This window comes from Panthera leo, chromosome A1 (assembly GCF_018350215.1).
Source record: "Panthera leo isolate Ple1 chromosome A1, P.leo_Ple1_pat1.1, whole genome shotgun sequence".
Taxonomy (NCBI): domain Eukaryota; kingdom Metazoa; phylum Chordata; class Mammalia; order Carnivora; family Felidae; genus Panthera; species Panthera leo.
Window position 1 is genome coordinate 158643564 of NC_056679.1, and position 13687 is coordinate 158657250.

Below are 13687 nucleotides of genomic sequence, written 5' to 3' on the forward strand. Positions count from 1 at the left end.
GAGACACCTGCCACAGTAAGAAACCAAGGCTTCGTCCATTGTAGTTTGCAGGTAACAAGTATCAGAAGCTCCACATAATACAAGGGGCAAATCATCTACTCCTGGATTTCTAAGACAGTTTTTGTTCTTACGCATTTTGCATTAATTACGTCCATTATAGAAATTTTCTCTGTAAAAAGTTTTCAGCTCTCTGAAAGAAGTAATTCCTATTAAGCATGATCATTCTAAGAGCTAACAAATATTGGGAATATGGCTTTTCCATATCTGAGCAGTCAGCCTTTCCTTAAAAATACAGATTGCCGGATTCCTACACTGGCTGGGGAATTGGTACTTTTACTAAAGCACTTCAGATAATTTTTATCATCAGTCAAGTTTGGGGGAAAAATGAGCTAGTTTATCTCTACATTAAAACAGTATTCAGTTGTATGCATTCCCAAACCCTAAAAGAATCAACGCTTTTCAAACAGCTAACATTCAAGTAAACAAATCAGGATGGATCAAATTATCTACTTTGATTTAAAGCTTGGTTAATGGTGATCCAGGGCGTCTAAAAAATATTTCTGTGATGTGGCATAGGAAGACAGTTCCAATTTCTTGATTTCTAATCCAAGTGTTAGTTTTGTTGAAAATCAATGATTTCATGGGTAAAACTTAAACTTGCACAATTCTTTTTTTTTTTTTTTAAGTAAACTCTATGCCCAGTGTGGTGCTTGAACTCACAACTGAGCCAGCCAGGCTCCCCAAGTTCTTTAAAAAAAGTTCCTGCACAAAGAACTCCCCAAGTTCTTTAAAAAAAAAAGAGTTCCCCAAGTTCCTGCACAGTTCTTAAAGAATTTGCTTATTTGAGTATTTCCCAAGATTGAAATGCCTCAGTGTTTCAGTGCAGCCAGCTCTACCCTAGTGGGTACTCACACTGGTGGAGGCAACTGCTTCCTGCACACTCTCCATAATGAATTCCTTAGTGATCCTTCGAGAGGGCAGCTCATTGAAGAGGGAGTTGATTAGGGCCACTTTAGCTGCATCCCGTCTGGCCTCAGCTCTACTTAGGCAGCACTTAAGAAGAAAAGAGAAAAGGAGTTATTACAGGATTCAGCATTTCACCATTTTTTTCACTGCCTCAGTGGATCTCTGGACATTTCCATTCATACATTTACTCTCTGCACCTATTCTTCCTTACTCATTGCTAATCCCCTGAAGATCATGAGATTATCTTTCTGCCCTAGAGTCCATGAAAATGTCTTGGTTGGTCTTCCATTGATTTTTGTCTTATTTTACTGTCGTTGAATGTCTACTCTGCACCAGAGGCTTTGCAAACTGTTAATAAATAATAATAAAAGTAATAATGGCTACTACTGTGTACTTGGTGATTACATTTGTCTTCAGTGCCTTCCTCAAATCCTTATTTCAGAAGGAGAAAAATGTAAGGAAAGAAGGAAAATGGGAGATATATATTTTTTTAATTTTTATTTATTTTTTATTTTTGAGAGAGACAGAGAGACAGAACATGAGCAGGGGAGGGGCAGAGAGAGAGGGAGACACAGAATCCGAAGCAGGCTTCAGGTTCTGAGCTGTCAGCACAGAGTCAGATGTGGGACTCAAACCCATGGACCATGAGATCATGACCTGAGCCAAAGATGGACACTTAACCATCTGAGCCACCCAGGTTCCCTGGAGATATTTTTAACAGAATAATTGAAAACACAGTTTCCGGAGTTAGACTGCTTAGATTCAGATTCAAGCTATGGTACTTATTTGCTGAAAGACTATAGGCAAGTTAGCCCTTTCTGTGTCTCAATTTCCTCCTCTGTAAATGGTAATAATAGTAATTCCTATGTCATCACATTGAGGATAGGCACAATTAGTTAATATAGGTAAAATCCTGAGAACACCTGACACATGGGAATATCTGAGTCTTATATGTGCTTACATGTCCAGGTTAGGACAAGGGAGCTAATGTCAAAATCTATTGTTTTTCTTTTCCAGCATTTATCCCCCACTTTCCTTCTAATAACCATTCCCTGATATTCTTGAGGACCACCCTTTCCACCTTGCTCTCAGTCCACACAGTTTGGGTAGGATATGCCCTGTTTGGTCTTTCTGAAGTTAAGAACCATAGGCAGACTATGATTAGCAACTCATTAAAAAAAATAGTAATTCCTCCTAAAAGTAATATTGCTCTCCATTCTCCTAACCTCACTTTCCTGTGGCTCACATGGGTCACTCAATGTGTCTTGATTCTTTTCTATCCTGTTTCTTTTGTTGTCAGCTACAACTCCTCTTATTCAAATTCTGGCTTAGCATGGACCCTGGGGGTCCAGGTACAGGGATGAAGCCCTGTGAGAACTGCACTGTCCTTGGAGCTCACTCCTACTGGAGGGTGTGATGCCATTTCTCCCACAGGTTCCTATGAACTGCCAAGGGTCGTAGAACCTACTCCAGAACTCCTGGTGGGAAACAAGCCCTGGGAAGAGAAGCCCAGAAGCAGGTCCTGGTCAACAACGTAGCCAGTCACCTCTGGCTCTGCTACTTCATGATCATGAGACCCGGGCTTCCTAAACTTTGGGACGTATTTCCTCACTGGACAAATGGGGAGGCCAGGCCCTCTGGTCTCCAAGGCTCCTACCACCTAAAATGCATGCTTCTCAGAATCAGTAGTGGTTGGTGACTGATGTGGAAGAACAGGGAAAATACCAAAGATCCCAATTTATTTTGTAGTTTTGTAGCCTCAAGAATTCACTAATTCCACAGGGAAAAAGCCAAACCCCCTCAGTTTGCTTTCCACACCTCCCCACCTCTACCTCATCTGCCCCACTCTGACTATGCGGACACTGACTGAGGAACACTTCAAACTCGTGCTCTTGTATCTTCCAGAGGCTGGCCTCTCCTCTCCATCTCCACAAACCCAGTACAAATCCCCTGAGGTCAGGCCCCAGCCCCTGTGATTTTCCCACTGCAACCTCCCTCTTTGGACAGTTGAGACAACTAATGTAATGATCCCGTACTTGGCTACGGATCACTTCTTCCTGCCCCTCTCCCAACCTCCAGGCCTGGGAAGGCAGCTTGTATACTTCTTGAGCATCCTCCAGAGTGCCTGCTCCCAGGGTCAGCACTTGGAAGTGCTCCACATGGTTAGGGTCCAGATGAAATAACGACAAGACTTCTGAAATAGAAACGTGACCCCAGGGAGGATGGAAAAAACGTGCAGTAGCCTAACAAAACAGCAATTATACACAGCTATTTTAATTTATAACACACAGAGAGTTCCAATATCTCCTTTTAAATAAAGAATGATGCTGGGGTGCCTGGGGGAGGGGCTCAGTTAGTTGAGCATCTGTCTTAAAAAAATTTTTTTTAATGTTTATTTAATTTTGAGAGATAGAGAGAGACAGAGTGTGAGCAAGAGAGGGGCAGAGAGAGAGGGAGACACAGAATCCGAAGAAGGTTCCAGGCTCCGTGGTCAGCACAGAGCCTGACACAGGACTCGAACTCACGAGCCGTGAGACCATGACCCGAGCCGATGTAAGACGCTTAACTGACTGAGCCACCCAGGAGACCCTGAGCATCTGTCTCTTGGTTTTGGCTCAGGTTATTATCTCACAATTTGGTTTGGGAGATTGAGTCCTGCATGTCAGGCTCTACACTGACAGCATGGAGCCTACTTGGGACTCCCTCTTTCTCTCTTTCTCTGCCCCTCCCCTGCTCTGTCTCCCTCTCTCTCTTCTTCTTCTCAAAGTAAATAAACTTAAAAAAAAAAAAAGAATGGTGCTAAAGTTCTAAAATATATATGAAAGTGATTTGGGGTTTTTCCCCTTAGAGTTGAATGACAAGCAAGAAGGCTTTGGGATAGCTTCAGGCAGCAAAAGTCTTTTAAGATTTAGCTCTCTCCTGAGGTTTAGGCTACTTTATTCAATTAGGGGGGTCTGGACAGATAGGTTGATTTTGTCATATGGACTTGGCTGAGAATTTATGGAACACTGAGTTCTGAATCAGTGGGCTTTCACGGAAGCTCAGGTGTTACCACTTCCAGGAAGTTTTCCCTGACCACTCCAAGGTGAGGGTGGGAGGATCACTGTTCATGAGAGGCATTCACCACACTGCCATGTAATTATCTGCCAGTGCTCTGCCCCATAACCCTAGGCGGTAAGCATCCTAAAGGCAGAGTCGGTGACTAAGTCATTTTTATGTCTCTGTACTTGAAATATAGCTTGTTGAATGACATTCAGCTTGTTGCTGTATTCAATTGAATACAGTCTAGAAAATTCAACAAGTCTTTTTTTTTAAATTTTTTAAAAATGTTTTTATTTATTTTTGAGAGACAGAGACAGAGCATGAGTGGAGGAGGGGCAGAGAGAGAAGGAGACACAGAATCTGAAGCAGGCTCTAGGCTCTGAGCTGTCAGCACAGAGCCCGATGCAAGGGCTTGAATTCACAAACCCACGAACCGTGAGATCATGAAGTGAGACAAAGTCAAACACTTAACTGACTCAGCCACCCAGGCACCCCAAAAATTCAGTAAGTCTTTAAGGCACCTGACAAAATGCTCAAAAAACCCTCAGAAAGAAGAGAATTAAATACATGTACTTATTATTTTAAAATCCCATTTCAATATACCCTGTATGGTATGTATAACACAGTAATATAAAAATCTATTAATATGTGAATTTCTGAGGGATAATTGCCATTAGTTCAGGCACTCTAAGATTACCATTTTTGCTTGAATGTAGAATATGTTTATTATTCTTTGTAAAGTCAGTTTCCCATCAGAAAGCAAAGTTTTTGCAAATATTACCTGACATCTGTAGGAGTATCCCATTTTAATAGGAATTTTCTTTACAAAATCTATAATAGAGCCATTGGGGTTTTCAGAGTTTAGAGAAATTAGATTCAGATCTGGGCAATCTTAAGAAACTTTATATAGCTTTCTATCTAAATAACAGCAATTTAAACTGTCTTTCATAGAGAGAGACCTAGTAAACACTACTTAGATAAAAGAAGCTATCTATTTTAAATAAGACCAGCTAAGTAGTAGATCAAAGGCGCCACATACATTTACAACCAAATGGCACTGCTTTTGAGATCAAAGTGCTGCTGGGCTGAGAGAACAGAAGAGCCTTTTCCCAGAAAGCATGAAAAAGGACTACGGAGACTTCACCAATATCAAGATTTTAAAGCAGACACATGTCTTTACTTATTTTATTGTTTCAATGTACAGAATCTTTGGTTAAAATGGGGGAGAAAGTGTACCAATTAATAAGTACATAAAATAAAATAAATTCTGAATCATCAAAAGGCTTTTCTTGCTATTGTTCTTTGCATTTCTAAAAGACAAGTACTTCAAAATGTCTATAATGTTAACCAGCCGCTTTCTTCTAAAATTTAGAGCTACAATTCCAAGCCAGTAAAGGCTGCATATTTTTCTTTAGGGATATTTAAATGGGATCTCTCAAACCATAAGGGCCTGCACTTGGGCAAGAAATGTAGCCAGAAGCAATCTGCTTGGCAAATCTACATCAGAGTGTGGATTCTGTTGTAAGAATAGGCACCATTACGGTTACCATCAGTAGGAAATGCTGCAAGAAAATAAAATAGGGTAAGTGACAGGACACTTGTGTCCTGTCCAAATTGGTCATCAAAGACATCAGTTGGAGAGTGAATGAAGTATGATGTTATTTCAAAACAACTTCCTGCTAGAATTAGACTTCCCAGGTTGTATGGTTTATTCTCAGTTTTTCAGCCAGACCCCAATCATAAATACAGATTCGTAAACCATGCCTTATCCGCTAACCATTCTTACTTGTTAATATAGAGAGACAACTTCTGTCCTTTGCACTTTGTTAAAGTGCAGAGCTGGAATATTTAATAGTTGAGATAGTCAGCTGTGGATTTCTTAGGCATGTGAAGCTACATGATTTTCAAGCAGCTAGTAGACCCCACTCAGACATTTATCTTGATGCTCAGATGCCTTTCATTTGTTGATACATTATAAATCACAATAATCATTTCAAAGCCTCCTGGCTCAAATCTAAAATTAAAGCAAAAAATAAAAAATAAATAAAAGAGTGCGGCAGTGCTGAGGAAAACTATTGGAAGGCAGTGGTACCCAGCCCCAAGATAGCTCCCCATGATCTCTGCTCCTGGCATCCACGCCCTTATGCAGTCCCCTCCCACACTATTCCAGGGCTGGTGTATGTAACCAATAGAATGTGACAGAAGTTATATGGTATGTCACTTTCAATATTAGGTTATAAACGGGACTGTGGTATCTGTCTTGGTAACACTTGCTTTCTCTCTTAGACAGCTTTCTCTGGGAAAAGGCCACTGCCATGTTGTAAGCAGCGCTACAGAGAAACACACATGGTAGGGAACTAATGCCTTCTGCCAACAGACATCTGAGTGATATTGGAAGCTGATCCTCCAGAACAGATCAAGCCTTCAGATGACTTCAGCTCCAACTGACAGCTTGACTATAAACCTCCAGTATGAGACAATGAGTGTAAGTTTTGAGGTAATTTGTTACCCAGCCATAGATCACTGATATAAAGGCATTTCTCTTTGTTATCTTATTTTGCAGATAAGGAAACAGAGGTCATATCCCAAGGTTATATAACTTAAAAAGTGACGAAAAAAAGATTAAACCCCAGGTCTCCCTGACTTGAGAGCCAAGATTTTTAACTACTACACTATTGTGCTTGTCACAGAAATGGTCACACACCTTGGAATAGATGGAATAAATAATTTAGCTAAAATCTCATAGCACTCCTCAAATTGATATAGTTCTTTAGCCAAAGCTCCTATTTTGATATTCTATGGGTCATTTTGACAAAAGACTTTAAGATTGTCTCCTCCCATCCCCGCATGACAAATTCAACTTCATTCAGAACAAAAAGCCAAAGAGGAAGCAGTATGCTGTGGCAAGCATCTGTGCTTAGTGAAGAGGGGAATGTGCTGACAATTATTCTATATCTGCTTCCTTTCTACCGTCCTTTTGGTGCTTTCCTCTAACTGGACAATAGGAAGAAGAAAAATGGAGAGAGAGGCCAGCTATGATTAGATGAGAAGATCAAATGTCATCCCTTGTAGGAAATTTCTAATGCTGGCTGGAAGTTACCCCTTGATGAAGTATGGGGCCAAGAGAATTTATAATTCTACCACATATGAGTGCTCAATAATTTTAAGAAGTGTTTGCTAACTCTTCGAGAGAAAAAGTCATTTAAATTAAATGTCCCCAACTCCATTAGATAAGAAATTACCCCAAGACCAGTTCATTCTTGCCTTATATTTTATTTTGCATGCTAGATCACCAACAAGCCACTAAGAGCCCTAGGTACACTGTGAAGATCATTGATAAGCCTAGGCCAGGATCTGAACCAAGAGTTCAGAAACTTTAGTGTTCATAGTAAGATCACTGGGGGAAATGGTTAAACATGCACGTTTCCAGGCCCCAATCTGACCAATTTAATCAGTTTCTTTAAAAGGATTGCAGTGGGGAGGTCTGCATTTTAACTTTCTAGGTGATTCTGAGGCAGGTGAATCCAGGACTTCTCTTGGAGACTTCTGTCCCATTAGTGTCTCACTTGTAAATATCAGGGGCAGAACCATGATTTTGTGGGGCCTGAAGTTCACACAATTTGGTGGACCTTGTTTAAAGAAAATATGAAATTATGAATTTAAAAATTTGGCACTGTGATTTGGAAGGAACCTAGATAGAAGCTTCACTGGCTTCATGGTTGAAAAGTCGAAGTCTCTCCTCTACTATACCAAAACATTCTACACTTCTATACTCTGGTCACCAACACAACTATTTCCCCCATGCAAACAAATTCTCTGACACCAGCTGGATGTCCTACATTTTAACATAATTCTTAAACTATCTACCTGGAGATAGCATCACATCCCATAGATTAATGGCTCTGTCCTACAAGACTGCTCCCACTTCAGACATCAATAGCAAGTCCAGATTGTCACCTAGGTTTCTGATTAACCTGTTAAAAATGAGTAGTTCCCATTACTCCCTCCTCTTCTATCATTTGCTAGAACAACTCTCAGAATTCAGGAAAATGGTACATTTATTAGTTTACTCATTTATTATGAAGGGATACAATTCAGGAACAGCCTGAGGAAAAGATGCATAGGGCACAAATGTGGGAAGGGGCTCAGAGTACCATGTACTTCCCAGGTGTACCACCTTCCCAAAGGTGGTACTTCCATATGTACACTAACCTAGAAGCTCTCCAAGTCCCATCACTTAGGATTTTTGTGGAGGATTCATAACATAGGCATGATTGATTAGATCTTTGACCATCAATGATTAAGTTAATTTTTAGCCCCTCTCCTAAGAGGTCAGTTGCTTGGTCTGAAACTTTCAATCTTCCACTCATTTGGTTGGTTCCTTTGGCAACCAGCCATCATCATTAGGGGCTTTTCAGAAATCACCTCATTAACATAAACTCAGGTGTGGTAGAAAGGGTTTTTTTGTGAGTAATAAAATATACCTTTTTATTCTTACCACTTAAGAAGTTCTCAGCATTTTAGGAGTTTTGCGCTAGGGACCAGGAAGGATAAAGACATATGTGTTGAAGAATAAGAAATATGTATTTCTTATTATAAATCACAATATCACAATAGGAAGTCCACCTCTGCTATCATCAAAATGTTAATTTCTCACTAGTGAAATTGCTTCTACCAAAGAATCAAGGAATGCAGTGTTCAGGTTGAAAAAAAAATTCTTTATGACAGTTCTAAAATTAGGCCCTTAGGAAGTATATAAGCACTGCTGATTTAAGTAAGTGAGGTCTCCATTTTCCTTTTCTGCTCAGCAGTTTTTATTCCTTCCATGATAATTTCCCAAACTGTGGCACTGTACAATGGCAAATTATTCAACCAAGATTAATTTGCGAGTCAGTAGGTTGTCCTGAAATAAAATAGTAACTTATCAACTTTTTAGGATGTACAGAAGTTCTTAAGTAAAATAAAATTTTGGGTGTCATGTACATGTTATTAAAATAGAAATGCCTGGGGTGCCTGTGTGGCTCAGTAGGTTAAGTGTCTGACTTTAGCTCAGGTCGTGATTTCACGGCTCGTGAGTTGGAGCCCCGCATCGGGCTCTTTGCTGATGCTGATAGCTCTCGGAGCCTGGAGCCTGCTTCAGATTCTGTGTCTTCCTCTCTCTCTGCACCCCAACCCCCACCTCTCAAAAATAAACATTAAAAAAAAGGGGAAAAAAATAGAAATGCCTAATAAGAAACGAATTTTAATGTTAATTATTTATTAAATACTTTACAAGTATTGATAAATGTGTTACTGTTCCTAGAAACCTGGTTAGGCTGGCACAATTTATACTCTGAACAGTTACTTTCCTGAGAGCCTTCATTTGATTAATAATTTTCCCCATGCTTAGTATGAGAAAATAGGAAGAATACATGGGTTGAATGGCTGTTTCTGGACCTCAAGATGTTACTGTACATACATCTCAACTACAGTGTTTTCCATAGGAAAGCACATGGAAAGACATCCATATAAGTAACTTTTTTCCATCTTAAACATCAGACTTTTTAGGATTTTTCATATTTTTATTTATTTATTTATTTATTTATTTATTTATTTATTTTAATTCTCTTGTGGCTTCAGGTTTTGTTTTTTGTTTTGTTTTTTGAGAGAGAGAGAGAGACAGATGGACAGACAGACAGCATAAGCAGGAGAGAGGGCAGAGAGAGGGGGGACAGAGGATCTGATGCAGGCTCTGCGAGGACATCAGACTGCTGTCTGCTGGGTGACTGAGCCACCCAGGTGCCCCTTTCATATTTGTATTTGAAAGACATCAAGAAAAAAAAATGGTTTGTAGGTCCAAAATGTACAAAACCAAGTTAGGCACACTTAACTCAGTCCCTACTAATGATAGCCAAGGAGTTGAAAAATAGTCTATTTAAGAAATTAGATTTTTGAATAAGAACAGTAATAGCAAATGTGACAGATCGAATCTATGTATGAATTCAGACCTGAAAATGTTGTCCCCCTTGGGGTCAAGGGCAGGTCAGTGTTACTTAGGTGGCATTCCCTGAATGGCACATTTACCCAAGGGATGTCCTGAGGTGGGACTTTGCAGGTGGCAAAACCAAATAAACTGACTGAGAGGTGAGAATTCTTGCCCAAGTCCTTTAGGCTGTCAAGTCTGTCATTCAGGTGGTTGGAAAAATTTTGATTTTGGGAATCAGAGTTCAAGTCTCAGCAAGCGACTTGCAGAGTTGTGTGTGTATGGCCTGCCAGCTCTGGTCAGTGTCACCAACACCTCTGTTTCATCCTGACAGCAAGGCATCAGCACAAAGAATGCCGCAAGCCAGGCCCTGCTGCTAATTGTCCCCTTTTCAGTTCTTTAAGACCTTGACTGCCCTGGTCTAAGCATGAACATTTGCATGTGTTCCAATTTATCTAATTGTGGATATATTAGCATTTTTTCTCCTTCCAGATGGTGATGTGAAAAAGGGCAACCGTTGAAACTCAGTCACTCAAGTTAATATTGTGTCTCTTTCTCTGTAGGTCAGGCTGGCTGCAAATATGTTGGGAGCAATTTGGAACTCTGTGTGTGCTGGGAATCGGGGTCTTTGCTAGGTATGGGGGAGGGGAGTGGTCTGGGAGTCCAATTTTCAGAGAAAACTCACCAGTTCCTGTCAACTGAAAGAAACGTTTCATGCACATGGTGGGTCAGAATGTTATTTTTATAATATAAACCACCTGGCCTCCTCCTAGTTTACCTCTGCTGCAAATGCTATTCTACACACATACCTAGACCAAGGTCCCTGGTAACTATTACAAAACCATGTTGTGTTTTGCTCCTTGCATTTTTTTCTTTCCCCTTTTTTCTTTTATTCCTTTGCTTTTTTCAAGTTCAGGTGAAGACAAGATGAATTGATCAGGGCTCAAAGTTTTGGTTTATTTTTATAGTTGCTTTGATGTAAAAGGACTTGGCTCTGATTGCACTGAGAGGGATGGAGGGGGGACGGGGCAAGATGGAGTCAGTTTTTCTTCCTCACTCAGCAACTCGAGAGACAGTATCTTCCTAAAGCTCATTCAACTAGGGGCTTGGAGACTCCTGTGAAGATAGTCCCAAGTCTTTATTTACTGTGGATTCTCTTCCCAAGCATTTCTTTCACTGCACTCTGTTCTATTTGGAGGCCAAGCATCTCTGTTCACTTTGCTCACTAAGAAAAGACATAGGTTAAAGTCAGGGAACAGGGCTGGGGAATAAATACAACATCTCATTAAAACAACATGCACTCCTGGGATGCCTGGGTGGCTCAGTCGGTTAAACATCAGACTTCGGCTCAGGTCATGATCTTGCAGTTTGTGAGTTCGAGCCCCACGTCTGGCCCTGTGCTGACAGCTCAGAGCCTGGAGCCTGCTTTGGATTTTGTGTCTCGTCTCTCCCTGCCCCTCCCCCACGTCTGCTCTGTCTCTATCAAAAATAAATAAAATGTAAAAAAATAAAAATAAAAAAAAAAAACCAATATGCACTCCCAGTTTTATGGGCAAGTCATTAAAGTCTTGACATATGACTTTCAAATGGGAAGGGGCTATAACTAGCCTTCCTATCTTTGGGTCTCATTAGTTGCAACACAGGATGCTTTCCTGTGGAGATTTCTAACAGGAAATGCCTCCTTTAGAAGTTACGTTACATTGCATGGTGTGTTGTGCATTTGGGTCAAGGTGTACAAGTCTGGAGACAGAGAGGTCATGGATGATTTCAAATAGAAATACTTTGCATTAAAACAGCTTTAGTGTAGGGTAAGAGTCTCAATTTTCTGGCAGGAACTAAATCTCTATTTGGGACACAGAATGTTAAGGCTAGGCCTTATTTAATAAACAGTGAAAAAAACATTATGATTCCATTTCACCAAGTCTATGAATTAATAATATTTTCTATTAGTTCATGTCTCCTGGTAAAAACTTACTTTTATAAACTTAGTTTGTTGTGATTTAAATATACTTTTAATTCCGTGGACTTTGAGAAGAATCATTCAATGCATGAAAGTGTAAAACATGTGTTTTATATCTGATAATACAGGGGAAGTATGCTTACTGCCACAAGTAACTAAAACACAATAAAATCAAACAGTCCTCTCCTTCTTTTAGGCCATATATATCTTGGAAAAGTAGTTTTTCTAGGTATCTTCATAGGCAAAAGTTTTGGTGTGAAAACTAAGAGGCATAAAAATGAAAAGCCTTTTAGAGACAGAGCTTTGCTAGGAGCTCATCTGCTCTGTGTGTTCCTCTCACATCTCTCAACTGTGCAGCGTGTTATGCAACACCAAATATTTGTTGAAAAAAAATCAATCAATGGGTTGCCTCTGGAAATATGAAATGTCTCAGTTCTGTGGGGTGATTGGCAATACACAAAACAGCCTAAATACCCGAACCGTGTTTAACACCTATATTTATTTTCTGTGAAGAAATTTTAACAACAGCAAAATGTTTATGTGAAAAAAGATATGATACCCAAATGGCTTAGTGTCCTGTACTTCAAATAAATCGAGCTATCACATCAGTGTTTTAGCCAGGGGACACATTTTTTATTCAATCCCAACTTATGCACATAAATAATCGCATGGTCTAGTACTACACTCAAAGGAATTTTTGGTTTTTATTCCAAATAAGAATGAAGTTTCATTAATCCAAATCACTCTAGCAGGCTACCTGGAAGGCCACGTCACTGGCCGGAAAACAAAATTTGAATCAAACCTTTTAATCAAAATAGAAAATAAGATAAAATACTCAAATAAGTTCTCCTTTTGCATTTGAAAACAGAAACAGCTGCTGAAGCAGTGAGTGGCTTTCCTTCTGAGTTCATCAAAAGGGGAGCCAGACGTTGATCTGATGGCCTCTGTGTTGCTCTTATTGTAAAAAAATGGAAATTACTGCAAGTTTTCATGGTCATGATATGTGGCTAGGGAAGGATTAACTGCCTAGACGAAAATGGCATAAAGAAAATATGTCCAAAATGCATGAATTCCTACCTAATGCCTGTAATATTAGAGGATGGTTTCTGTTATAAAAGACACAATAAGAACTAATGTGTTTCAATATAACTTTCTAAAAGAAAAATAATTTAATATCAATAGGTCATTTATTCATTGTTTTGAAATTCAAAAATGAATCATATTTTCACTTCTCTTTTTCTAATACATAGTAATTTAGGAAGGCATAGTTTAAACAAGATTATGGCTGCTGTCTTTCCCTCCGGCTCTTTATTTTTTTGTGGCTTGTGGTGTCAAGACTAACTGAAAGTTCTTTAATTAGTCTTCTTGGACACAAGCCTCCCATTTACTTCAGTGGGAGGTTTCTTTGCATAAAACCAGTGGTTTGTGTCCATCAGAGCCTTTTGACTGCTTTCCTTTGATTAATCAGAAAACTAAAGCTAAGTCTGAATACCATTTTTCTAAAGAATGAATGGGCATAATCTCTTACAGCTTTCATGAAACCAGAAGGATTAATCCTTCAATCCAGTCCCATACTCCACTTCAAGTATTTTCAATTACTTGGCACCATTGGAGGTGACGTCCATGGCTCAGTAAGAAGGCTACTGCTGGCATAATGGTTTCTCCATGTCTCAGCACATGGTCTTGGCATTAATAATCCATCATGAAATGATTTGCAGTGCACAAGGGTGACATTTGATTATGTGAAAAGCATTGCA

General features: G+C 39.6%; 1 protein-coding gene across 1 annotated transcript in view; it reads right to left on the reverse strand.

The window, feature by feature from the left end:
* The window catches only part of LIX1 (limb and CNS expressed 1), a 59961-nt gene that overhangs the window by 14614 nt on the left and 31660 nt on the right, over window positions 1–13687 (reverse strand). Inside the window, exon 9 of the mRNA XM_042944289.1 lies at window positions 913–1053. Within this exon, the coding sequence (XP_042800223.1) occupies window positions 913–1053 (141 nt within the window). The remainder of the gene's footprint in view (window positions 1–912; window positions 1054–13687) is intronic.